This window comes from Micromesistius poutassou (assembly GCF_964030765.1).
Source record: "Micromesistius poutassou genome assembly, chromosome: 11".
Classification (NCBI taxonomy): Eukaryota; Metazoa; Chordata; class Actinopteri; order Gadiformes; family Gadidae; genus Micromesistius; species Micromesistius poutassou.
Genome location: NC_140281.1, coordinates 2,290,445 through 2,316,537, shown reverse-complemented (window position 1 = coordinate 2,316,537; position 26,093 = coordinate 2,290,445). Strand labels below are relative to the sequence as shown.

At 45.1% G+C, this 26,093-nt stretch overlaps 4 protein-coding genes across 4 annotated transcripts; 2 read left to right on the top strand and 2 right to left on the bottom strand.

Annotated features, from left to right (window-relative positions):
• Positions 1 to 1,754: 1,754 nt before the first annotated feature.
• LOC311355893 (Golgi reassembly-stacking protein 1-like) lies at positions 1,755 to 8,055 on the bottom strand. Its single transcript, XM_084475708.1, has 9 exons — positions 7,901 to 8,055; positions 7,318 to 7,398; positions 7,011 to 7,214; positions 6,314 to 6,400; positions 5,988 to 6,118; positions 5,266 to 5,401; positions 4,265 to 4,385; positions 3,517 to 3,690; positions 1,755 to 2,980 (listed from the first exon to the last, which is right to left on the bottom strand). The coding sequence occupies exons 1-9, from the start codon at positions 7,964 to 7,966 to the stop codon at positions 2,721 to 2,723; spliced, it is 1,260 nt and encodes a 419-aa protein (XP_084331834.1). The 5' UTR covers positions 7,967 to 8,055; the 3' UTR covers positions 1,755 to 2,720.
• A 960-nt stretch (positions 8,056 to 9,015) lies between these two features.
• Positions 9,016 to 10,663, top strand: LOC311355867 (actin, cytoplasmic 1-like; the record flags this gene model as incomplete). Its single annotated transcript, XM_084475683.1, has 2 exons — positions 9,016 to 9,625; positions 10,146 to 10,663. The coding sequence occupies 2 exons, from the start codon at positions 9,016 to 9,018 to the stop codon at positions 10,661 to 10,663; spliced, it is 1,128 nt and encodes a 375-aa protein (XP_084331809.1).
• A 618-nt stretch (positions 10,664 to 11,281) lies between these two features.
• On the top strand, positions 11,282 to 15,137 carry LOC311355408 (chymotrypsin-like elastase family member 2A; the record flags this gene model as incomplete). The annotated part of the gene is made up of 8 exons (XM_084475177.1): positions 11,282 to 11,315; positions 11,432 to 11,526; positions 11,779 to 11,885; positions 12,122 to 12,250; positions 12,562 to 12,701; positions 13,159 to 13,304; positions 14,699 to 14,848; positions 15,030 to 15,137. 8 exons carry the CDS (start codon positions 11,282 to 11,284, stop codon positions 15,042 to 15,044), a joined length of 816 nt encoding a protein of 271 aa, XP_084331303.1. The 3' UTR covers positions 15,045 to 15,137.
• Positions 15,138 to 18,844: 3,707 nt separating this feature from the next.
• LOC311355306 (cysteine/serine-rich nuclear protein 1-like) lies at positions 18,845 to 25,641 on the bottom strand (the record flags this gene model as incomplete). The annotated part of the gene is given in 6 exon segments (XM_084475063.1): positions 18,845 to 22,320; positions 22,521 to 22,817; positions 22,992 to 23,251; positions 25,464 to 25,545; positions 25,547 to 25,626; positions 25,629 to 25,641. Coding segments are annotated over 6 exon segments (1,764 nt in total). The 3' UTR covers positions 18,845 to 21,288.
• Between the last annotated feature and the right edge of the window lie 452 nt (positions 25,642 to 26,093).

Genomic DNA, 26,093 nt, shown 5'->3' with positions numbered 1-26,093 from the left:
ACCGCTGGCTGAAGACAAGCAGAGCTGACAAGTGCCACACCCACCCTAGGACAAGAGAGAGAGAGAGAGAGAGAGAGAGACACAGAGAGAGACAGAGAGACCTCCCCTGTCTCTCCTCCTCACCTCGCCTGGCCAACAGCTGCTGCTTCCCTTCCCTCCTGTGTTTTCCTTTTTTTCTGCGTTTCTCTTCTCCCGCCTTCAGCTGTCAGCTCTGTCATCAAACCCGCGCACTCGTCCTCCCAACGCACCAGCGACGGCTGTCAGGAGGGAACAGGGGAGGTTGTGTGGCCTGTTTGATGTCACCCGGAAAGCATCGCACGAAACAATGGTGTCGCCCACAAACGTCAAGGGCTTGTGGCAAAGGTGCCTCAGATAAGTTGAAAAAAAGCATTCTTCCGATCTATGGAATGCAACGGATAGACAGTGGCAGCAAAGAGACCATCGTCAGAGCCGTAGTTCATCTCTGGAAATGATTCTGAAGGAGGAAGAAGGGAGGAAGGACTGAGAGAGAAACACTAACTCATTATTTCACCACAACTGAACTAATGGTTATTTTGCCAGTTCCCCCTCCGACCCACAGTATGAAACCAAATGTACAATACGTTTTTATTCATGGGTCTACTTTGCCAAAAACCTGCTGCGGCATCAAACAGCTGCCATACAGAAATGTCTCCCTACCATAGCCTGATATTTGGAGCAGCTGCCAGGCAGATAAGGGCATCACTGTGTGGGTGTGGGTGTGTGCATCTTGAGAAGACACGCAGCAATCCGATTAAGACAGAAATGCACATCCCTCCCTCGACTCTCTCCCCTCCCCTCATTACCCCATCTGAGGAGCACCCTTGTGAATAATTGAAGCGTGTGTGGGGGCTCTTCTTCTCTACTCAAGGCATGAACCGCAACTGTTGTTGTCCTTATGATGTATGATGTGCGCTTCTCTCTGAGCCTCCCTATCCGTCATTCACCCTCCTCGTATATATTCTTCATCAATAAAATGGATTTCGACATTTATTTCACAGCACTTTACGCCCCCCACACCCTCGATGTCATGGATACGTTTGAAAATGCCCGTTTCCGAGGGTTTTCCCCGCCGCCGTAATGTAGGTCGATCGTTTCTGTATGTAGAGGAAACAGACCTACGCCTACTAACACACACCACACCATCTCATCCGAGAGGCTATGGTTTAACGCAGTCCAGTTCCTATCTGAAACGACAAGGGATGTCCCAGTTGCTAAACAAGCGACCGAGGGGTCAATAAGCCCTAGTCAAGAAAGAACTAAACTTGATTCCGTTTGGATGGGTCCTTCATCTGAGGCGATTTGAAAGATATGCGGCAGCGATGTGAGAGGCTCTCTGCTGCCCCCTGCTGTCTGGAAGCTGCCCTCGTTTGGCGCTCTCCGTACAAAGGCGTCTATCACTACGTCACCACTTATCGTCATCATCGACGTCAGAAATACGAAAATGGATGGTTATTTGTGATGATTACACAGAATGAGTAAAGTAAAATACATTTGTTTATTTCCTGAAACGCTGTCCCAAAATGTTCACGAGGATCACCCCATTGAATTGACTAGTCTATGTATCATCCACAGGATTATTTATTCCTACTACATAGAACGTCTCAATTTTAGAAAACTACAGCTGTCTACATTTACCTCAGTACACACTAATAAAAATATTGAATTCTGTGTTCAAGAGTTTTCATCAATGTTTATTCTATAGGCCAATAGAAGGCTATAAAGACAAAGCAGTTTTGAAAACAAAAATTGCAAATAGAATGCTGAATACTACCAGTATTTCAACATAACTTTCCAGAATTTGAATAGTGATTTGAGTTAACGCCTGAGATCACACGTCTCCATGACCACATTTCTGATGACAAAACAGACTTAATCAATAAGGAAAGCCATCGATACCTTGATTGTGTTCTATTGCTTCGACCATTTTCAGGTCAAGTCCCTGAAAACAACTCAAATTAAAAATAACTGAAAAAAATGCCATGGTAACCATTTCTGGCGATAACAAACATATTTAGTGACCTTTTGAGAAGGGTTTTGAGAAGAGAACCCTTTTGAGAAGGGTTGAGCTTTAAACCACAATAAGAATTAACCTATTTTTGTTAACCTACAGACAAATAGCCCCAACGGTACATTGTTCCCATTGAAAGTGCAGAATGAACATATATATATGGCTACTGTATTTTTTATAACAAATAAAATAAAAACTCTCCCACCATCTTAATTGTCAGTAAAATAAACCCATAAATAAAACTTTGAACTCACAAAAACATGAAACCGATAATCGATCCATTCCATAAACATACAATCATGTTTCCTTCAGTGTTTGAATGGTGAAGACAGTGAACGCACCAAATGCTTCATAAAAAGGTACCTAACTACTGAGGCTTGTTGGTGTCAATTCAAAACGAATCAGTTCTGAGCAGAAAAAAGCAATGCATTAATCCTTCAAGGTATTAACATACATTCATTGTGTACTGAATTAACGGACCATAGACCAACAAAAATTAATGTTGTTTGAATGTGCAATTTAGCATGCAGCAAAGGCAACTTCTTCAATAAAACAATCAATAAAACCCTCGTTAATATAATAAAATAGTTTAGTTCCAGTGTTGCTAATGTTAGCATGTAGCTTTATGTGCCCGAGCGCTACAGCCAGCTACTAAAGCCTTCTAATGCATATTGGTTAAAAAAAGTACTCTTTAACTCCCCAGCAGACCCGGGTCCACACGCTCGGAGCACGGCGTTTCCGCGTCTAAACTCTGAACGTCTGAAAGGCTGGCGTCGCCCGCCGTTTCCTTGACGACGTCGAGGCTGAAGAGGTCCTCCGTGGTTTGGTCGCCGGACACCACCAGGAGGTCCACGAGATCTCCGCCCTCCTCCTCCACCTCCTCCATGACGACGGCAGAGTCCTCTTGGTTCGCTGGTGATGAAGGCACTGCTTGACTACCGGTGGACATGTCTGGGGATTAAACGACCACGACTCATTATCAACCGCCATGGGCTCGCATGGGCAAGAAAAACGCCTTATTAATCACATAGTCCTTTTGGTGTAGTCATTAGACATGCACTTTTACCTAAAGGGACTAGTGGTGAATTCAGATATAAATGTATGACACCTACATGTTAGATAATGTTCAGTCAATATAGCATTATGGCTTGTCATCATTTTAAAAGAATTGTGTCGTTTTGTGCATTCCATCTTATTCTTCCATTGTAATGTTTTCTGTTCCTCACGCGATAAACACCATAGGAGCATAAGCAGCGTTGCTGACCTTTTCTTTCCCCTGTTTTCCACGGCCCATGGCCTTCTTGCTGTAATATTTGTGAATATTGGGGCACTGGCACGCTTTGCTCAACCACTACATGTGTATTTATCTATTTTTATACCGTTTGCAAATGAGGCGATCTGTGAAAGGTCTTAATGCCAACGTAGTGGTACACCTAAAGTCACTGCTACCCCTCCCTGTTGTCTTCTGGTTGACCGCCTGTCCTCACCCAGGCTCAGATCCTCTCTGGAGTCGTCTCCGTAGTTGGCCAGCCTGGAGATGCCGCTCACGTCCATGGTGGAGATCATCTCAGACAGGTCTGGGGTCGCTGCTTCAGAGAGGTTGGATCCGTCTGGTGTGCCCAGCGAGATGGAGTCCAGTCTGGGTAACCGCTTCTCCAAACCTGATGGAAGAGAACACACGTTGGCTGATGATTGTCACGTGGTTCCCGTCGCCATCGTTACAACACTCCTCCAATAACTCTTTAACGGATTAGTTCATGTTGTTGTTTTCGGCGAATTGAGAACACACACCATTATGTTCTGTACACTTCAATCGTGTATTATAATACTAAAACATAAATTAAAAAATAATAATCATTCCAACCCTGTCCTGATTTCGATATCTTCTATTTTTAAGGTTTATAGTGACTCCAATATAGATTGGTATCAGTCTCACTATACTTGACGCTTCGTGCAAAAACACCCTGACTGAGCGCCTGGCTCAACCTCACTTACACTTAACACTACACTACACCTCATTACTTATTATTACTCATTACCATTGTCTTAGTTTCTCTTATTATTACTTACTTAATTATTATGGTGATCTATGCTGCTGCTTATTTTTTTTACATATTTTTATTTTTCAAGAATTGTACTCTCGTGTACTTGTGTACAATAAGATCATAAAAGTCATTCTGATTCTGCTTCTGACAATGTGAAAGCGAAAGTGGCCGAGGAGGAGGTTGTGTTCACCTAGCTCCGGGACCGCCGGCGTGTCTGAGGGGGGACCACCGGGCTCCCCCGCCGACCCTTCTCTGTGATCCACACTGGCATTGTGTTCCCCAGTCGGCTGGTGTGCTCCAGCAGGGGGCCCCTGAAAGCAAACCCCACAGTGATCCCGTCACACACGTGAAGTAGCGCGAGTGAGCTATTTGTGAATTCAGGAGTAAACACCTTACAAGCTTTATTGTACAGATTTATGTACAGATTTATCGGTCGCTTGAATGACTCAAAGAATGTAATTATAATGCTGCTGTCGAACCCAAGTTATAGTGCAGTACAGTACCAGTCATACCTTGGAGACATCGGTATAAGTGCCTTTTATAAGTGGTGGGAATGTTTTTATTCTAATGTATATGTGTGTTGTCTATTTTGTTGTATTGTTGTCTTTTAAAATGGACCTTGAGTCTAATAATAGAAGTTGATGATGATGATGACACAACCATCAGTGCAGTGTTTCCCCTATATGCATTCAGCAGCGGCGATGCACCGCTGCTGGATTGTCAGCACCACTGCAAAAAAAAAAAAAAATTGCAAAAATATATATATATATATATATATATATTTTTTTTTTTTTTCATCAATTTTTTCTAAGGCTTATGATAAATATCAAAGAAATAGCTGAAAATGAACATAAAAGATTAACTTAGTTTCTGCCAAGTTCAAGGCACATTTGCACAATGATCTGGTCTCAGCAGATACCTTGACTCTGTTGCTTGTTATGTCATATTTGGAAGCTCAATCTGTACATTTTTCCCCAAAAAATCTCACCAGAAGTAACCAATTAAACGGTTATTTTTTAAATTTTTTCTTCCAGGGGGGCATGCCCCCGGACCCCCTAGCGTTGCTAGGTTACCAACTCACAGCACCACTGCTACAAAAAAATCTAGGGGGAAACACTGCAGTGTACACAACCACTAGGTCTGGAGGAGCCCAGCGGCCCTCGTCTGTGGGCCTCGGCAGGGGCTACTTGCCTGTCGGTGTGTGGGGGTGTGGTCCGCGTCGGTCTCAGCGCCCTGGTGGGACGGCTGGCCGCTTTGGGAGTCCCTCTGCTGATGCGGGTGAGTCGGGATCCTGTGCAAATAGCCGTAGCCGATGCCACACCCTAGGCTAATAGGGAAGCAAGCCAAGACGAAAGAACAAAATGATAAGGAGATTAGAGGATTAGGGGCTTCAGAAGCTTTATTAATGCATTAATAAGCTTTAGTTAATGCAGAAATTAGCATTTCTATATAGCTTTAGCATAGGAGATACAACCCAAACCCAATTTATTAATTAACCCTATCAAATGATGTATTATAGACCATTAGTTAACACTTTATAGTTAGTTAATGGTTATCATTGCATAAACGAATGTAAATGAATGTAAATAGAAATATGTAAGTTATGGATCAGGTATGGGTTACCCATCTTCTGGATGAGAGGACAATGGGGATCGAACCCAGTACCTTTGACTGGGAGTCAAACATCCAATCCAGGCCTATCCTAACCCCCGGAAATACTGAAATGGTTCTGATCCCCTTCGTTAGACAGTGGATTAACAGATCAGCAACAAGACCACCTTCAGGTCAAATCAGTGACGGGGAAAACCCCAGGTAAAAAAAAAAAGAGAGGGTGTGTGTGTGTGTGTGTGTGTGTGTGTGTGTGTGTGTGTGTGTGTGTGTGTGTGTGTTTTCAGGGTGGAGTGACGCCCTACCTGCCCTCCCCCCCCCAGGCTCCGTTGGGCGTGACCACCACCTCGCGACAGCGGTCCGTCTGGGAGTTGTACACCAGCAGCTTCAGAGGCTTCCCCTCGGTAGCCTCCACCATGGAGAAGAAATCCTCAGACTGACACACACACACACACACACAGTGAATACTGAGCATTTCTTCGTTTTTTGTTGTTGCTATTTATTCCACCGTTTTAAGAGATAAAAAAAGAACTGAACTGCATTAAAGTCTGATAACTTGTTCTTGTTCCTGTTTGTAAAGTTGGCTGATTGATTGACACATAGATTGACTGATAAACAAACAAAGACCTACTTCCTGCAACACCTGGTCAGCTCCCACGATGTAGTCATGAAAGGCCTGAAGGCCGGCCAAGGAGGCCGGAGAACGCTCCTCTACGTCCTGACGAGGGTGGAGAGAGACAGAATACATCATTAATGAGCAGGGATGAGGACATTTTCTCAAGCATGCCTCCAGGCAGACTGTAAACATTCAATCCAACTCAGTGCCTTTTGGCTGGGGGTCAAAGACCCTAACTACTACACTTATCCTCCTTCATGGACCCCTTTCACAGGTCGTCAGCAGTAGGCTTAATTACCTACATGTTTCTGTCATTATAATTAGTGATCAACGGATATATCGGCCGGCCGATATTTGCGTTTTTTACGTGTATCGGCATCGGCCGATTTTTTCCGGCGACAGATACGTATAGGTTTATTTTTTTTCCCCGGCATGATTTACAGAGTACAATAAATGTTCCTTTTTTAAATTGAGACTTGTAACATTTGTTATCATCATTGTGTCATTTTTATGATGTAAATTGATGGAGCAAAAGCAGTATCGGCTCCAAATATCGGCTCAAGAAAATCGGTATCAGCGTATCGTCATCGGCTAAGGCTGATGAAAAAGAAATCTGCATCGGTATCGGCCCTAAAAAAATCCATATCGGTCGATCCCTAATTATAATATTAAGTCTGTTTGATTTATGTCTTTGTGTTTATTTGTCCCTTACCAAGATATGCCAGACGTTCTCGTTGGCCCCCTCAAAACTGCAGAAGCGCACACTGGCTCCGAGCAGACCCTGCCCCCCCCACATGTTGTTGGGCACCACCTCCAGCTCCCGCACCCTCTGGGTCTTCATGCTGTACAACTCCAGCTTGACCGGTTTCTCCACATTGGCTTTCAAAAGGTCTTTCAACAAGTCACTCTCCTTATTCTGGTGGTATGGGACACACATGTACATGCATTTTTCAGTATCTTAAACAGGATAATTTTTTCGTCAGCAGTCAACAATTAAGAATTGAATATGGTTTACTCACAAGACGGGTATTTCCTATCGAGAGAATAAAATCAAAAAAGGGATCCACTCCGGCCAAGTAGGCAGGGGAGTTCTCTTGTACCTGAAATGCGAAACAAAAATTTCAAGACTGTTCAGTTGTTGACTCTGTCGCCTCCCTGTGGTCAGAGTAACGCAATACAGTCAGCAAAGAGGACTGCAACAGCAGCAGTTCATCTCATCGTGCTCATGGTTTGAACTAAAAGCTTTGGTTTTAGGACCATACATTCTGTAGCGTACGGTGAAGGCATTCGTCGTTTGTTTACATCGTGAGCCGATAGGTTGTCGGTGTGGGAATATGAGCGTTTTACACGCTCGGCCCCCGGATATGAATCGAGTGCCACCTCATCACATCACTCACACAACGTGAAAGGAGTCCAGACGAATCACTACCATTAAACGATTCAACATGTCTACATTATAAGCTCATCGTTTACGTACATTAGGGACTTGTACGACTTGGTACTAAACACTTTTATTTTTCCAGGACACGTGACGTGATGAAGGATGGAAAAGCCTTGGCTCGGCGACTTCCTACCGGATGAAATAAACGCAACACAACGTACCCCGTGTACATGGTATCCGCTATTACTGCCCCCGTCCGACAGAAAGGAACTCTGTGTCAACCCCATAATAAACAAACACTGCGCTAAACCCTAGGACCTGTGTGTTACGGAGAGAGGATGTAGTGCCATTACTGGCCAGACTGGGACAGACTGAGGCTAATGGTGGCTATCGGCTACCAGCGGACTGGACTGACAGGAGGAAACCACGTGGAGACCAAACTAATAAATAAAGATGACCGATACCTCGAGTTTTTGCCCAGCGATACAAATAAACACAACCGAATACACACGCGTAGTTAGAAGTGTCAACAAAAATACAATCACAGTTAATTGCGCCGAAATATTATCCAGTCAAATTTATAATAAACGACGACGAAACCTGACACAATCGACTACTCCACGTTTGATTACCTGTCCTGAACAGGTGCATTACGACTACTTTTGCAATTAAATTTGCAATGAGTGCTTATTATATTTACTATTGTCACATTTTGTACGCTTATATGCCACAATACGTGGCATTATTTAGTAACTAAATTGTATAAGGAAAAACATTTTTGGGCTGTGCCACTGTCGAGTAGGTGACATAACATTTTGGGGGGAGAATAACTAAGGTTAACATAGACATAGACAAAAGCATCAAGTGCTGGCAAAACAAACAGTCTACTTATGTGTCCAAACACATTTAAACAGAAAGGTCTCACAATAACCACTTTTAAAATTGGCATCAACATATTTTAGGACAATATATCTTATGCCGGGAACCCCTACACATAAACAAAAGTTGGTATCTCCCAATTACTACAGCTATAAACATCTGTGTTGACTCCTGTTCTTTAGCGGTTTGCCAGAGGACCAAGCCTGCGTAGAGCTAAGTATGATAGTTTGTGAAATATCAGTATGAAATATGATAGGTGCCATTTTTCAATGTGCAATATGTCCTGTAGATGTTTAAAGAATGTAACAAATACAACAGTTTTGCCTTACTTTTAAAGATTGACCTTGTAGAATCACAGTGGTATATTATCGCCTATATTGCACTAACCTGTACTATACCATCTTTCTGTAGTATACCACCCAAGCCACCCAGCCTAGTCCCTCAACCCAACACAGGAATGGAGGAAGATATCGCAGCCCTGGTTGTTGACAACGGCTCTGGGATGTGCAAAGCTGGCTTCGCTGGTGACGATGCCCCCCGTGCTGTGTTCCCCTCGATCGTGGGCCGCCCCAGACATCAAGGTGTGATGGTTGGCATGGGCCAGAAGGACAGCTACGTTGGCGACGAGGCCCAGAGCAAGCGGGGCATCCTGACGCTCAAGTATCCCATTGAACACGGCATCGTCACCAACTGGGACGACATGGAGAAGATCTGGCACCACACATTCTACAACGAGCTGCGCGTGGCCCCCGAGGAGCACCCTGTTCTGCTCACAGAGGCCCCCCTCAACCCCAAAGCCAACCGGGAGAAGATGACCCAGATCATGTTCGAGACCTTCAACGCCCCAGCCATGTACGTGGCCATCCAGGCCGTCCTGTCGCTGTATGCCTCCGGTCGCACCACCGGTATCGTCATGGACTCCGGCGACGGCGTCACTCACACGGTGCCCATCTACGAAGGCTACGCCCTGCCCCACGCCATCCTCAGGCTGGACCTGGCCGGACGTGACCTCACAGACTACCTCATGAAGATCCTGACGGAGAGAGGCTACAGCTTCACCACCACAGGTGGGTCGCCCTACTGGACCCTACGTTTATGGTGGTTCTAGTTTGGAACAGGGCATAATGTCAGAATGTAGTGTAGTTACTGTGACGGCCCTCTCTGGTTTTTGTTACCTGATGGTGGGAGACACTCGTAAGTGGATCTGAGGGTCATATACGACATAAGCGGTTCAGCTGAGCAGGCTTTCCCTGCCACATTAGTCTTGTTCTCTCTATTCTTCATAAGCAGTCCAGTTACTATTTGGCTGCTTCTGTTTTGCATCCACACACAACACTCTACTACGGATGTTAGAGCAACACGATCATAGGATTATTTGGTAAACTCTTCTTGTTTAAATTATTTCATTCATACATTTCTGTTGTGGCCTGAGCCTGGTTTAAGCATTGCAAAGTTTCTCCTTAACAACCTAGTAACTTAGTTTACTGTACAACAATTTATACATTTTAAACAACCAACTATTATGGAAAATAACTTCCAGCCAGGGAAAGGCCTGCTGGCTAATGTTGTGCTTTGTCATGGCCACAGCGGAGCGAGAGATTGTGCGTGACGTCAAGGAGAAGCTGTGCTATGTGGCCCTGGACTTTGAGATTGAGATGAACACCTTTGCCACCTCCTCCTCCCTGGAGAAGAGCTACGAGCTTCCCGACGGCCAGGTCATCACCATCGGCAACGAGCGCTTCCGTTGTCCCGAGGCCCTCTTCCAGCCCTCCTACCTGGGCTTGGAGTCCTCCGGTATCCACGAGACCACCTTCAACGGCATCATGAAGTGCGACGTGGACATCCGAAAGGACCTGTACGCCAACACGGTGCTGTCCGGTGGCACCACCATGTTCCCTGGTATCGCTGACCGCATGCAGAAGGAGATCACCTCCCTGGCCCCCAGCACCATGAAGATCAAGATCATCGCCCCACCGGAGAGGAAGTACTCGGTGTGGATTGGCGGCTCCATCCTGGCCTCCCTCTCCACTTTCCAGCAGATGTGGATCAGCAAGCAGGAGTACGATGAGTCTGGGCCCAGCATTGTGCACAGGAAGTGCTTCTAAGTGGACAGATTTCTAAATAAATGATGCAAAGATGGCATTTATATTTTAATTTATTTTGAATGTAAAATGGGTGTTACAGTAATGTCTAATGTAAAGTCTCATTGTTTAAACTAACTTTTTTCTTTATTAAATTTCTTCATGGAAAAATAGTCTTTCATACTGCACAAATATTCCCAAGTGTTGTGTCAAAGTGATTTCACAAGTTATCGGGAACATTTCGTTTTTTTTAACATGGCATTCGCTACAAACCTGACCTTGGTCTCAAGCCAACACATCTGTTAATTCCCAGCAAGATAAAATGTTACCGCTTCATTGCTGAGAACCTGGTAAAGTAATTTAGTTTTAACATCAGCTTAAAATATAAACAGTTTGATTTGTTAAAACACCAACCACTAACGAGCCATGTCTCCTGAATTAAACTCATTTCAAAATAGTTTCATATTGTTGGATGTGTGTTTTGGGGCAGGGAGGAACAACTAAAACATCCATTTTATATGCATGTGCCAGCAACTGAAATGCTGGCACATGACAGCACATAATTGGTTAGATAAGGCTATGACAGTCTCATGTCAGTATAAAAGGGCCATGGTCATCACCCCCTGAACACCTTCTACCACGATGATGCCACTTGTGGTCCTGGTTGCTCTCATTGGTAGGCTCACAGGTTAATCCTTCCTCTTTAGTGTTATATTTAATGCATATTCATGTTTCTATTTTTCTTTAGTCTATTAATGACGACGATTAACGAATTGAAGCCACTGTGTTCAGGGTTGACGCTTGCCAAGGTGCCGTTCGACCCCAACGCGCACAATGAGCGGGTGATAGGCGGCTACGATGCAGCGCCAAACTTCTGGAAATGGCAGGTAAAAAGAGCAGTCCCAACACTCTGTCTGGGTATGTGTGGAGGCATGCGTGTCGGGTAATTTGGGCAGATTTAAAATTGTACATTTACATTTTTATTTATCTACTACCAAGTGAGACCAGGCATGTTTATTTCTTACCTTAAGTGGCTTTTGTACAGGTAATTTACATTTGAATAAGGCTTGTGATTGTGTCGTCTTCCTTGGAAAGTTTCATGAATGTAGTGTCAGACATGCCCTTGTCTCTCCTGCCAGATTTCTCTCCAAGAAAACCTTTATGATGACGGTTACCACTACCACGTCTGTGGGGGCTCTCTCATCAGTCCCTCTCACGTCCTGACCGCAGCTCATTGCATTTTAAAGTGAGGCTCATGTTTTAGAAAAAAATGCTATATGACTGAAAAAACATCCTATTTGCATGCATTGTGTTTTTGAAAGTAGTTGAGTTCATATTACACCCAGTGATTTTAGGTTTATGTGCTACATAATATCATAAAATATATGAAATATATCTCTTTGTTTTTATTTTTTACGAGATTCATCTTTGTTTGATTAGTTATGTCTTGGTTTGGTTTGGTTTTTCCTCCGTATGAACCAGCCCGGATGCCTCTCTGTACCGCGTGGTCGCTGGTGAACATAACATCTACCAGTACGACGGCACGGAGCAGTGGATGGCAGTGGAGCGCATCACGGTGCATCAGGACTGGAACGGGGACCTGGCCAAGGGGTGAAACCAAGCAACGCTTTATTCACAAATTAACATATTGTCAGACCATGTTCAATTCTTTCACAAATTACGCTTCATACTCACTCAAGGTTGTGGTGTGTGTGCTGATAACATTCATCACACTCTGATTCTCATACTTCTCATACTATAGCGTCTGTTTGACCTATTTAAGCACTGAAACCAGAATAAACACCACGCAACCGAAACATAGGAACAGACTCAAGGATGGTCTCCCACAGAAGATGCTTGAGAATTGATGAGGGATGGAAAGGTAGAATTTTGTTTGCTTTGCTTTTTGTCTGCGGTGTCAGAAACGACATCGCCCTGCTGAAGCTGGCCACTCCGGTAACCGGCAGCGGCTACGTGGAGCTGGTCAACCTGCCCTACCCTCACCAGATGCTGCCTCATGGCTTCACCTGCTACATCACCGGCTGGGGGCTCATCCAATCCTGTACAAACACACACACACGCACGCACTCATGCACACACACACATGCACTCATGCACATGCACACAAGCTTATGCAAACACACACAGTCAGATTCTCATGCTCACGTACGCACGCACGCATGCACACGTAGTCAAAGTCCCATTCACATACGTACACGTATGCACACACACACTTATGCAAACACACACACACACACACACACACACACACAGTCAAAGTCACATTCATATGCTCACACACAGACACACAAGTGTATGCAAACACATTCACACACACTTATGCGCACACACACACACACACACACACACACACACACACACACACATACACCCACACACACAATATTATTTTTCACACATACACACTATCCTTTGAAATGATGGTCAGCGAATTCTTCACTCTGCATTCAACTACAGTCCCAACGCTTGACCCTTGACCCTCTGATCCTTGTCCCCAGTTCCCTCATCTGCCCCAGACGTGCTCCAGGAGTCTCCCATCCAGGTGGTGGAGCACTCTATCTGCTCCACCTGGGAGTGGTGGGGCAGTGCGGCCCTGAAGACCATGATCTGTGCTGGGGGGGATGGCGTCATCTCTGGGTGCCAGGTACTACCTGGGGAGGGGTGTCAAAACTAACTGTAGTCCCAGTGTTTTATTGATCAAATGCACAACAAAGTCAATCTTGACCAGGGTCGAGATGATTGACACTTGAGACCCCCTGAATAACAACAACATTTAGGGGGTCTCTAAAAAGATTTGTCCAATCCAATTGTCACTAATAATGTATTTTAAAAGCCTACTGTGTCCATTAGTCATTATTCAAATTGCATGCATGTATTCCTACGGAGCCCATGAAGTGACGTGGGAGTAATTTTTTTATTAATCCCACAGGAGCGTGCGTGCGATTTACATAAAGCGCATGTGCTACTTGCTAAAGCACGTGCCTGACTCCCATGTCACCTCTCGGGCTCTGTATATTTGCAAATATTAATAGACAGAAGAATATTGTTGTGGTGTTTTCTCTTATATTGCCATTGAATACCAGGTTGTTTCTGGTAAGGACTTATTCCAGAGGTGGCAATGTTGCAAATGGTCGTCAATCCAAAAATATATATCATTTAGAAAATCTAACACACAACTCACAGCGGGTTTCCCCTTCTCCGAGGCCTTTTGAGGCAAAAACATAAGATTTAACACGTTTTTAGTAAACAACGTATTAACATCTTATAACATCTTATTTTAAAGGTGCCATGACATGCCAACAGGTGTGGTGTTATTAGCCGTTTCAAGCGGTTTTGGAAATCTGCCCCTTATGACATAAGAGTCAGAAAGTGGGCGTGTCCACCTAGATGTGTTCTGGATAGATCAGCCTACCCAGTGGACTGTAGCAAACGTTACTCATCTATCCGCCAGACATCTAGGCGGACACGCCCACCTGTGGGGCAGATTTCCAAAACGGCTTGTAACGGCTAATCACACCACATCTGGTGGCATGTCGTGGCACCTTTAAATAACAGTGACAAAAACCTTCGCGCTCGTACCCTCTCCAGGTGCTCACATAAATCCGCTCACTGGCACCACCCAGCGGCCAGCTGAGGAGCTGCCGCAGGTCTTTACTTCATTATACTGGAGCACTACGTATAGGGCACTACGTAGGGGGCGGCAGGTATTTCACATACTTTTCTGGACCATTACGTTATAAAAACAGGGACTACGTTGCCAACATTTGTTTTTAAGAAGCTCATTAATAATTCAATATGGATGAGCAATTTCAATAACAGCATTCAATTTATTCTGAGGTGTTCACTTTAATGCCTAAATACGTAGGCCTGTTATTTGGAGATTGTGGGTATTTCAAATTAGTATTAATTAACTTAAATTAATTAATTATTATTATTATTAATTAACTGTAGTAAAATCTTTGTCTAATGGGATTTTTTCTAAACCTATATCTATATACCTTGCGTTGACATGTGTACATTATTATATGGCCTGATCAGGGGGACTCTGGCGGCCCTCTGAGCTGCTTAACAGACGGGGTATGGAGGCTCCATGGTGTGGTCAGCTACGGCCCGGCTGGAGATTGCAACCAGTATTCCAAACCCACCGTCTTCACCCGCGTCTCCTCCTACCTGGACTGGATACATTCAGTAAGCTGATTGGATGGCTGATTCATTCAATGTCAATATCAATGTCAAAATCTGTTCATGTTTTTAATTCACAGCTAAACAAACAATAGATATTGTTGTGTTCTGTTCAGCATTGTGCATCAGTGTACTTTTTCCACATTTCTTTCAGTTAACACCCTTGTTCTATTTTTTTTTTGTACAGGCTATGAACAACTAGAAACACTTCAAGTGTGTATACACATTGACAGACGTTGTACTGCGATTGCTGAGCCTGAAAGAGGCACGTTCCTCTTTCTACTGCCGATTGACTGAAATAAATAATCCAGAGCTTTGCTTGCTGTTGTTATTTGAACCACTTGGGGGTAGCATTGCTGCAGATCAAAATTAAACAGCACCGTGTCCTTTGGTAGCACGGCTACATTCCTGGAATTCCTAAAAGCGTTCTCTACATTCTTTCTTGATTATCAACAGTATTTACTGTGGTAGTGTGGAATTATCAGTTTGACATCACTTCAGTTGTATCATAACACAAGTTAGTATATACTGGCTGTGATGACACATTTACGAATAGCAACAGTAGGCCTATATATACGTACAAGTGTATCTTGTTCAGCAGTCTTCACATATGTTATAAATGTTTTAAGTGTGGTTGCAAGGCAAACACACCATTGATATCATGTGTGTCTCAACCAGTGTGCGAAATTCCCTTCAATATTCGGGGGGGTCCCCATCTCCCGATTCTTGCGCAATATCGATCTAATTTTTTCTCATGCAGTAGGCCTAGGCCTATAGCATACTTAGCAGACGTCAAGGCGCAAAGTCAAAGTAGGCTACTTTGTGGGCGGTTCTATGGCGCTATTGCTATTATGACGGCGAGATAAATGAGCTTTGCGCCCGGCGCAAATCTAAAATGGGTTGGGCTGAAACCCGTAGGTGTGTTTTGGGCGTAACATGCAATAAACCAATGAGAGTGGCATCTCCCATCCCCTTTAAGAGCCAGCGCATTTTGACTTCAGTTGATTTTTGACAGCGCAGTCTTTTGCAGTCTCCGCTGAGACAGATGCATGACCACATGAATTTCAAACTTCAAATGGCTCAGTTTATGGCCAAATAATAGGCATAATTAACAAATGGAATAGCGTTTTCTTCTCCAACTTCAGAAACACTGATTCGTCATGTAAATTGCGGTAAAGACAACTTAGAACATATGCGGACGCGGTCCTCGATGGCCGCAACTGTGGGTCTATTTAATGATATGCGGCAATACATTAACAAACATCGTTTGTTACCAGTATTGTAGGCCTATACATTATCGTTGTCGACTTGTATTCATAATATGCATGTGTCCCCCTGTCAATATACATCGCCATGGACTGCATTATGCGTTACGTGTTTAATTTGCGTGTGTATAGACAGATGGGCGCGCACACACACGCGCACACCAAGCATCACCCGCATTCATTCATTCTTTTAAACACTCAGTCGCGGTAAAACTATGTTTTCTCACGATCAAATACTCATCAATCCTAAAAGTAATGTACACGATGTCTGGGTCAAGAACATATGTGTTTGCTGTACGGTGTTTGCAGATGCATTGATTTAAAAGTACAACTTACCGCTGTACCAGCTGTTCTTTCCCAAATCATTTAACCAATCATTTACCCTAAAACTAGATTTTGTTTTGGAAGCCTGGAATATACTTTGCTCGAATGTATTATTGTTATTATTATTTTAACGCATGGCATAGCCTACTATACTTCATTCATATTAATTCATGCAGCCCTATGGAAAAAAAATGTTTCCACAATCCACGCTATTTCTATGCAGTTTCACACGTATGAATAATCTTTGACATCATAATATTTAAATAAGGTTAATAATATGCATGTTTGTACTGTGTCAGGCATGCAAACTGGTTTGGGGTGAAAAAGGTGAGAATGATGCGTGAGCCAAGGAAAACACAGACCCACTAGGGGGTTCCAGGGTTATACCCTACTCCGGGGAGTTAAAAAAAAAAAAATTATATAAAAAAGAATTATATAAAAAAATATATATATAAAAAAAAAAAATTCAATAAAAAAAATATATTAAAAAAAATTCTATATTAAAAAAATTCTATAAAAAAATCCAAAAAATATATATATAAAAAAATATTAAAAAAATAATATATAAAAAAATAATTAAAAAAAAAATGTAAAAATAAAAAATATAAATAAAAAATATAAAAATATATATAAAAAAAAATATATTAAAAAAAATTGACCTGCGTGCGCATGTTTTTTTTTGGACCTGCGCGCGCAGGTAAAAAAAAAACATGTGCGCACAGGTCCAAAAAAAAACCTGTGCCGGTCAATTTAGGACCTTTCATCTCACACACACACTCTGCGGTCTGAGCAGTGAAGTGAGCTGAGCAGAATTCTGCCCACCATCACCCCATCATCCACCTGTTTGGTTCTGCTCTGTATCGCATATAACCTATACAATTGATTGAGATATCTGATGTACGCCATGCTCAAAATTAAGATACTTAATCTACAGGACAGATTAATAAAATATTAAACAGCCTTAATGTCAAGCTCATTAGTTTCAAGCTCCTTAAAATTAGCTATTTACATTTAGGCATCTTAAACTATAGTTGCTTCATTTAAACTGCTTAAAACGTAGCTGTCTTAATTCAAGCTGTTTAAATTTTTTATCAAAAGTTGTCAAACGTGACATAATTCCATTTCTGTTCTCTTGCCTTACAACTCTTTAAACAAATGAAACTGCTTAGATTTCCGTAATGCTGGAATTTAAGCTGCTGCAAATGTAGCATCTTAAATCCAGCTGCATGAATTTAAGTTGATTGAAATGCAGCTTCTTACATTCAAGCTGCTTGAATTTAAGATCCTAAAATTAAGATGCTTACATTTAAACTGCTGCAAATTAAGCTTTGTGAATATGGCTGCTTACATTTTTTATCAAAAGGTGTCAAATGTAACTTACATTTAATTTCAATGCATTTTAACTCAATACATTAACTTAGAATGTGTCCTGTCCCCCAAGAGCGAAACACAAGGAACTTTATACCTTGGGACACACTTGCCACGATTGCAATCAAGTCGGTTTTAGGGTTATTTATAGCCTGACATCTGAGACCAATTTGTTAATTAGTCTAGAACCTCTCATACCAGGACATTTTTGATTTCTAAAGTGCGTTATAAACAGATGCAGGCCAAAATGCCTCTCGGATGCACTTGGATAGTCCTACAATCAATTAGAGCAATGGAACCTGTGACACATCAGCGGCAGCCATCTTAGTTATTTAGGAAAATTCCTCAATGGCGCAAAGCTGCCCCATAGAAGATTGTGATTGGCTCGACCCGGGGAAGGTCGGCAGGGAATCTGTCTATAAATAAAGCATGACATCAAAGACTCTTCTGAACCCAGGCCTGATTATTTACTATCTATTTCAAGCAATTTATACTTTTATTGATACATAAACTGACTTGTAAAGAAGGCTTTGGGTATGTAACTTACCATCTTTCCCTAGAAGAAAGATGATTCTTCCCGTACCTATGAGGCAGGAGGGCATGAGCCATTTCCACTTGTCTCTTCGGTCAGCACCACCACTGGGTCACCACTCCGGTGGCATACACATGGTTGTTTGTTTGTAGGGGCTTTAAAATGCCTTAAATATAAACATTAACAGTAAGTACTAGTAGTAGTATAAGTGTGATTGTTAAGAAAAGTAGAAAACTTAGCTACAAGTCTTTATACTCGGCTAGTGTTTGCCTCCCGACAGAAAGGTACTACCCATTCTTAAAAAATAATAATTTAGGTATTAGCTAAATACACTTCATGATAATCTGGTGATAGTCCCAGATTGACATCATACATTGCCGAACATCCGCCCCTCTACTTTTGATAAGGTTTATTGCACCATTTGTCCTTTAATCGTTGTTTTTTTTTAAAAAGGTACAAAAGGAACTCTAGGACAACACCAAACATAAACGACACCGAATCAAGAAATTAAGAAACTTTTTTTTTTATTTGGAGGGACAAGCTGTCAAAATGGCTTGGATGAAAGAACAAGTTTTTGAATGGCAGGTTAAAGAGTGAATATGTAAAAATAAGCAGCTGGCTTTGCTCCGTCGTACCATTCAAGCTGAAATATGTACAACACAAAAGCAAAAAATAAGACACGTTCTTTGAAAAATAATTAAAAATAGTGTAATACAATACATTAATACCAACTGCTGCCATGTATACATGAAAGTTGTCATGTTTTTTTTTTATACAAGACAAACAAAACGTTTACTTGCAAAAATGCAGTGCCCTCTTCATGGCATTAAGAACTTACATCAGGAGGATTTCAAAATGTAAAAATAAGAAAAAAAGGCAAATAGTGAGTAATACAATTCCAATGTGCATTTTGCACGTTTTCAAAAAAAGTATACAATAAATCGGAATAACTTTAAACAAATGGGAGCTGCATGCACGACTCCTAAAGGGTCCAGGGTGACTGTAGAAACTGTTGTAGAAAGGGGGCCGACAGGTATGTACAACAACTCCCCCTAGTGGCCCGTCATTGCCGAGTCACCTTTTAGAAAGGTCCTGCTGTTGGAAACCGTTTGTTTCGGGGTCCGTTTGTGTTTTTTGATAAAAAATGTATAATATATGCAGTTTTTATCTTAAATAAAAAACAAAAACAACAAGCTAATTTCAATGTTCCATTTACAAGTTAACTGTGAGCCAGGTCACCGTCTTCCCAAGAAAATTAGGAGTACAATCAAATTGATCTTCGCAATTCATTGAGTTTCAGTGGCATTTTTCTTTTCCAAGGATATTTCACCATTAAAGATGGCAATGAAAAATACTCGAAGAATGTTAGACAGCGACTGCCTTAATAGGTACAATACATTTCTCTATAATTTCATATATTACAAAGGTCATTCTTTTTCTCTCCCAAGATTGAAAATTACTCCTCGTTTTCACTTTGTTAATAAAATAATCAATTTATCAGTGATTAGAATTCTGTTGTCGAACTACATAAATTAGTTTTACAAAATATTAGTGTAATTTTTTCTAATGTTACATTTAGGCAGCAATATAAATGGCCCATAATTTAGTAAATCAGCAAAATGAGTGCAGGGGTGGGGATTCCACAGTACTCAGTCCAAGAGGAAGCACTGTGCCAGTAGTGGACATGTCTTGCTGATAAGACCACCCCGTAAACCTCTCATTAACAATAAGAACAACCCCCTTATTATTGCCAAAAAATCCTACTCAATTAAATTACTAAAGCCGATAAAATAAATGACGTAATAAGTTACCAATTAAAAAAAAAAAATTAAAAAAGGTAATAATAGAATAGATATTAAATACTTATTTCGGATGGCCTCTGAACCCTGTTCTCCCCCGCAGTATGGGGGGAGAACGGGGGAAACAAAGAAGGCAAGAGAGATCGCACTCGGAAATATCAGAACCACAGTGCTGCTTGGATGAAAGGTTTAGGCCTTTGATCTGAAATAAATATAATGAAATCATAAAAAAGGAGAAAATAATAACTTAAAAAAAAAGGAGAAAAAGATATTCATAGTTACAGCCTCTTCTGTCGTGTCCTCTTTATAATTTGTAGAATGACCCGAGTTATAAATAAGCTCCAGAATTTAGCATTTCTTCTGCCGCATTAACCCCCCATGTAACCCAAATGCTGCCTTTAAGTTTTTCATACATAGCTATTTTTCAGGTAAAGTGCAAATTGAGGAGCTTTTCAGAGGGATCTCTGTACCGTACAGGTTTCTTAGGGGGTCAATCGTGTGTGTGTTGGGGGGGGGGGGGGGGGGGGGGTCCTGTGGATTCAATGCAATGAGCATGACCCGATTGTATCATGGCACCAAGTTACGGAGCCCAAATAAGGGTGGCGGCCGTTAGGACTAGGGTGTCGTTTAACTGGCGACTTCTATTCAAAAAGGCAATAACCATACCCACCACTGAGAGGGTTGATCGTACATTGCCTCTGAAAGCTAGAAAAAGGTCCCTGAGATGCACATTCGGCCGTATCAACGTTCCCCCAAGCTTGTCCCAGTAAGGTTGATGCCTTCTTACTTTAACATTTTTGGGTTGGTTGTTTGGTGAAAGAAGAAGCTTCCATAGGAATTGAAAGCCATCAATGTTTTCTCATTTTATAAAGGCTCAGGTAAGCTGGTCAAATTGAGCGTTGTGTTCTTTTGTTTTTTTAACTCTTCACTGAAACACTAGCTGCCATTCCACACAGCGATCGGCTCTCCACTGCTTTGCTTACATTTAGAAGGCAAGTCTGGAATCAAAACATTATTCAGGCAAGAGGGGGAAAATCACAGCTTCCACCAACAGAAAGTAACGTTTACATTGACATCGTATGTGCATGTACAGTTCCCCCCTATCTCCATATTTTTTTTCTTCAGGCCGTCAGACATCAAGTTTCTCTTCTCTGTTGGTTAAACCTTCACAGACTCCATCACAGACAGCTTCATGGCTTCTTCCAACAGTTGATTGTCCGTAAAAGTGGCGGGAGGTTCGGGGACGGATTCCGAAAGGCCGATCAGGGACTCCAGGAGGCTGGTCCCGGGGTCGCTGGCCTGCGGGAGGCTGGGGTAGCTAGGCAACTGAAACTGAAAGAAGTTGTCCATGTTCTCGTACTCCTTCAGGGAGTTGTACAGCGAGCTGGGCCCCAGGCACGGGAAGCCGTCCAGGAACTCCAGGTCCGACTCAGAGGAGAGGCTGAGGTCCATGTCGTAGTCGGCCGAGCGGTCGCACGACGGCGAGGGCGTGCGCGGCACGCTGCCGCTGTGGAAGAGCGCGTTGCCCTGGTTGGCGTTCTCGTCCAACAGTTCCGAGATGGCCTTGGCCTGATTGTCTGTGTAGTCGTCCGCCGGGTACATCAGCCCGCCGCCGTGTGCGACGGGCGAGTCGGCGCCGCCGCCGAACGGCGGCTGCCGCCGTCGCTGCTGCTGCTGCTGCTGCTGCTGGCGGTCGTTACCGACCACGTCCTCCTCGTCCTCGTCCTCCTCCTCTTCCTCCCCCGGCACCTTGCTGCTCCTCCAGCAGCAGGTGTCGTGGTCCTGGTCGCTGAAGCTGAGGATGTGGCTCAGGCCCCGGTCGTCCATGTCCAGGGACACCTGATACTGGCAACCTCCGGACCCCCGCGGCCCCTCGCCATGGGCCGACGACGATTCCGACGAGTCCGTCATGTCGCTGCTGCAGCTGTTCTCTGAGTGGCCGGGGAACGCCGGGCAGCCCGTCGCGGCGGCTGCGGCGGTTGCCAGGTGCTCCGTGGACACCGCCGCCGCCGCCGCTTCCTCCTCCTCCTCCTCGGTGCCCGAGTGCTCCTCCAGCTTCTTCTCCAGCTCCAGCTTCATGATGGTGTGGATGTAGTGCGTCTGCACGCGGGTGGAGTTGAACTCGATGCGGCCCTCCATGTTCCCACAGCCGTCTTTGGTGCAGCCGCATGGGAAGGAGGAATGATCCATCTGGAGAAGGGAGAGGAGACATCGTCAGTGATCGGCGGGTTTGGAATATCACACACACAAGTTTCGTCGTAACAAGACACCGTCTGAATCCGGACGTGCAGAACCACATCATCTGCGTAGAGTAATAGCCCCGCTGGGAGAGTCGGTGTCCCCCAGCCAGGTAGTTTGCGAGGGACGGCAGTCGCTGTGGCTCCTCGTACCTGACACTTGATGCCGGCCAGGCTGCAGCCGCACGTCTCCGGCTCGCAGAAGCCCTGGCAGTCGCAGCCGCAGTTCTCCCGGGACAGGCGCAGCTCGTGCAGCTGCCGCTTCTCCTCCTTGTCGATCTTCTTGATGCCGGCCGCCTTGAGGAGCGTGTGGCGCTGCTTGGACGCGTACGGGTGGAGGAAGGAGCCCTCGTCCGGGCCGGCCCCGCTCAGGTCCATCTCCTCCTCAGGCACGTCGTCCACGGTCAGACGCTCGGCCGCCTCGCAGTCCTGCGTGCCGTTCTTGGTCAGCTGTAAAATGGGAAGACACGGTCAACTGGTTGAATGGAGACTCTGGTGTGTAACCGGTGTGGTTAGTACTATGAAGAATATTCTGGAAAAGGGATGGAAGATGTGGAAGGGAGAAAGGATTTCAGACAAGACAGACAAGACGGGGGGGGGGGGGGGGACAAAGCTTGGGCTCACCTTCTGCCTCAGGGCCTCCAGCTTCTCCTCGCGGAGGCGATCCAGCGCCTTCTCCCGCCGCAGGAGCCGCTGCTCCACGGCGAACTCGGCCAGCGTGTAGGTGCGCAGGTCGCAGTGGCGCTGCACCATGCCCAGCGAGCAGCCCCCGCGGCTGGGCACGCTGGTGAAGCCCTGGCACCGCGGGAAGTAGAAGACCGTCACCTGGTCGAAGGTGACGTTGCCCCGCCGCGCCCGCTTGGCCTTCTTCAGGATGGACGTGGCTGTGGACGGGAGGAGAGCAGCATGGTCAAGGGGGGGTTGCAGTCTGATCTTATCTGGTGTCATCTTGTTCAAAGCATACAATGGATTTCTCTTTCTCAAAAATACAGTATATCGTTCATGGGCAAATGAGATGTTGGCGTCTTTCTCGGGGACGTCTACAGATAAGACGGCAGGCATTGGGTTTCAAACCCCCAGAGCCTTTCCCCTGGGAGTCAACACCCTGACCACCTGACTGTCCTTTTCCCCTGGTGCCCATTAAGGCCTGAGACAGTTGAGCCTTCTTCAAATGTTCCCTTTGGTGCCACTAGAAGGAGCACTCCCTCGTCCAGTGCAGACCCAGTGAACAAGGAGGCGTCTATGCAACTCCATCCCCGTCCTGTTCTTATTGTGTACCCAGTTAAGGGGACGGCACAAACAGTGCTCCCTTGACACACCCTGCGTCCATGAGTGGGAAGGCGACGCTACATGGCTCTCCAGAATGCGGTGTGGCTGTGTTTTTTCGTTCACACATGTGCTCCTGTGTGACAAGCAGCCACCCCACCCAGGAATTTCCCCCCGCCGCCTGCCAAGAAGAGCAGAGGAAGGCGATCTGCCAGGATCACAAAACTCAATGTTGGAGGCTTCCGGAAAGGGATGGGGGTGGGAGAGGAGGGAGGATGGGAGGATGGGAATGGGGGAGGATGAGGGGAGGGAGTTGGACAAAGGGCCAAGACTGCATAGTTCTCAGGATCGGGATAAAAGCTACCCACAACAATCTCTCTGCTCTGCGACAGCACCGACGGCGAGCCCAGACCGCCAGTCGCTGGCAGAAGTCAAAAGGTCTTTCTTCTGCAAAAATCATTCAGGCCCCATAGAGACAGGCCCGTTTGGTTTTTCCCCTTCTTTCCTACATACAATAAACCATATGGGCATCAAAGTGCAACCATATGTGGGAACAAGCTCAAGAGCTTTGGCTGTTTTAAACTGTTAAGTCCACTTCCTATGCACAGGAACACACAACATTATTCTTTTAAGGTCATGCGTGGCTGTTATTCTTCCTTTCTTTGAGATGCCAGCACAGCGATGCTTATCTTGTGTAAACAGAGATGGATCAAGCCTTCCCCCCCATGTGTTGTGAATTAGATTAGATTACTGGGGGAGTCACTCTCTGGCTAATTGTCTTCTACGGCAGGAGCCGTCCTGTGACGAAATGTGTTCCAAAGTCACAGGAACAGAACATTATGGAAAATAACTAAAACCTGTTTATGATGAAAAACAGGCGGAGAAGGCAGCAGTTTATCGTTGGCATGTAATAAGAGGTTATAGCCAAAGCAAAATACAAAAAGAACTTCCCCTAATGCAAATTCAGAATAAAATCTAGCCAGCAACCAGGTGAAACCAAAACAAAAGCCCATTGCCTCTCGGAGGCAGGCCAGAGAGCAGTGAGTGCACTCAGGTTGCCAGCAAGTGTCTTTTACTCCCCGTCTACTTAGGTACGCACTCTGGCACGTGCCGGCGATACACATGAGCTCAACAATCTCAGGCCAACATCCATCAAGTATCCCCATGCTTATGACACCTGCAAGACACAAATGACTCTCTCCCTCTCCCTCCCTCCAGCTCTCCTTCACGCTGGCGTTCTCCAGGATCCCAGCAGTAAGCCCGACAGCCCTCTGATCCAACACAAACACTGGGGATTAAAACACTTCCCCGACAATGGACTCTCTTCAATGCGTTCCTGCATGGACCCTCCTCCTCCCCCTCTCCTTTCTAACACATCCCCCTCCGTTCCACCCCACCCACCACCACCACCACGGCTGTCTCATTCAGCACCTGGGCTGAATGGAGCTGCACCCAGGGCCCCCAGACAAGGCGCTGTGTGTTCACCCCCCCCCCCTCCCAGCATCTGGCTCCCTGCCACCCCCTTCCCCCTGGCTGGCACCCTGCCCTACTGTGCTGTGAGCCTCTCCAGTGGCCTCTCCTCCCCACCTCCACCGCTAGTGAAATGTACTCCGACAGCGCCAATCGCTTCCGGGGGCCCCAGTTTGGTTTCCTCCTCCCCCGGATGACCGGGACCTCCAAGTAAAACAGCCAATCAGAAACGACCCCCAACCCCCCCTCCCACCCAAACCAATCGACCAGGTGGGCGACTCCCGCCACACAGGTGGCGTCAAGGGAGGGCCATCGGGAGAGGAGCTCGGCGTACGAACGCCACGCTTGGCGTGTACTCACTGCTGAAGCTGCTGGCCGGGGAGCCGGGGTTGCTGGGGGTGGAGTCCAGCGTGTCCGAGTAGCAGCTCTCGCCCTCCGAGTCCCCAACCCGAGTAGGCTGAGGAGGAGAGGGAAGAGGGCGAGGAGTAGCTCCGGTCCTCGTCCACCTCCTCATACTTCCTCTGAGAAGCCCACTCATGGCGCCGGCGTGGAGAGTCTGTCGGAGAAGGGGGGGGGGGGGGGGGGGGGGTGGGGGTGAAATTGAGTTTTTCGTTAGGACAGATTCCTTTACCTTACTGGCGTCAGGCTACAGCCAGAGAAGCAAATATGTGGCTCGAGTGAGTCAAATCAATTATGTATTATTTGAGATCAATTCAGCAATGGCTTTTCTAAAATGCCCCCTTTCATTTCAAGAAAACACCAGATTTTCGACCAAAAAAAAAAAAATAAAACCAATCTATTTACACAACCCAATAACAACTGGAGCCTTCCATCCAAACAGAAATGGTCTGCTGCTCATGTGAGAAGGCTATATGCAGCCGGTCATGTGCTGTGCTGTACACACACACACACACACACACACACACACACACACACACACACACACACACACACACACACACACACACACACACACACACACACACACAC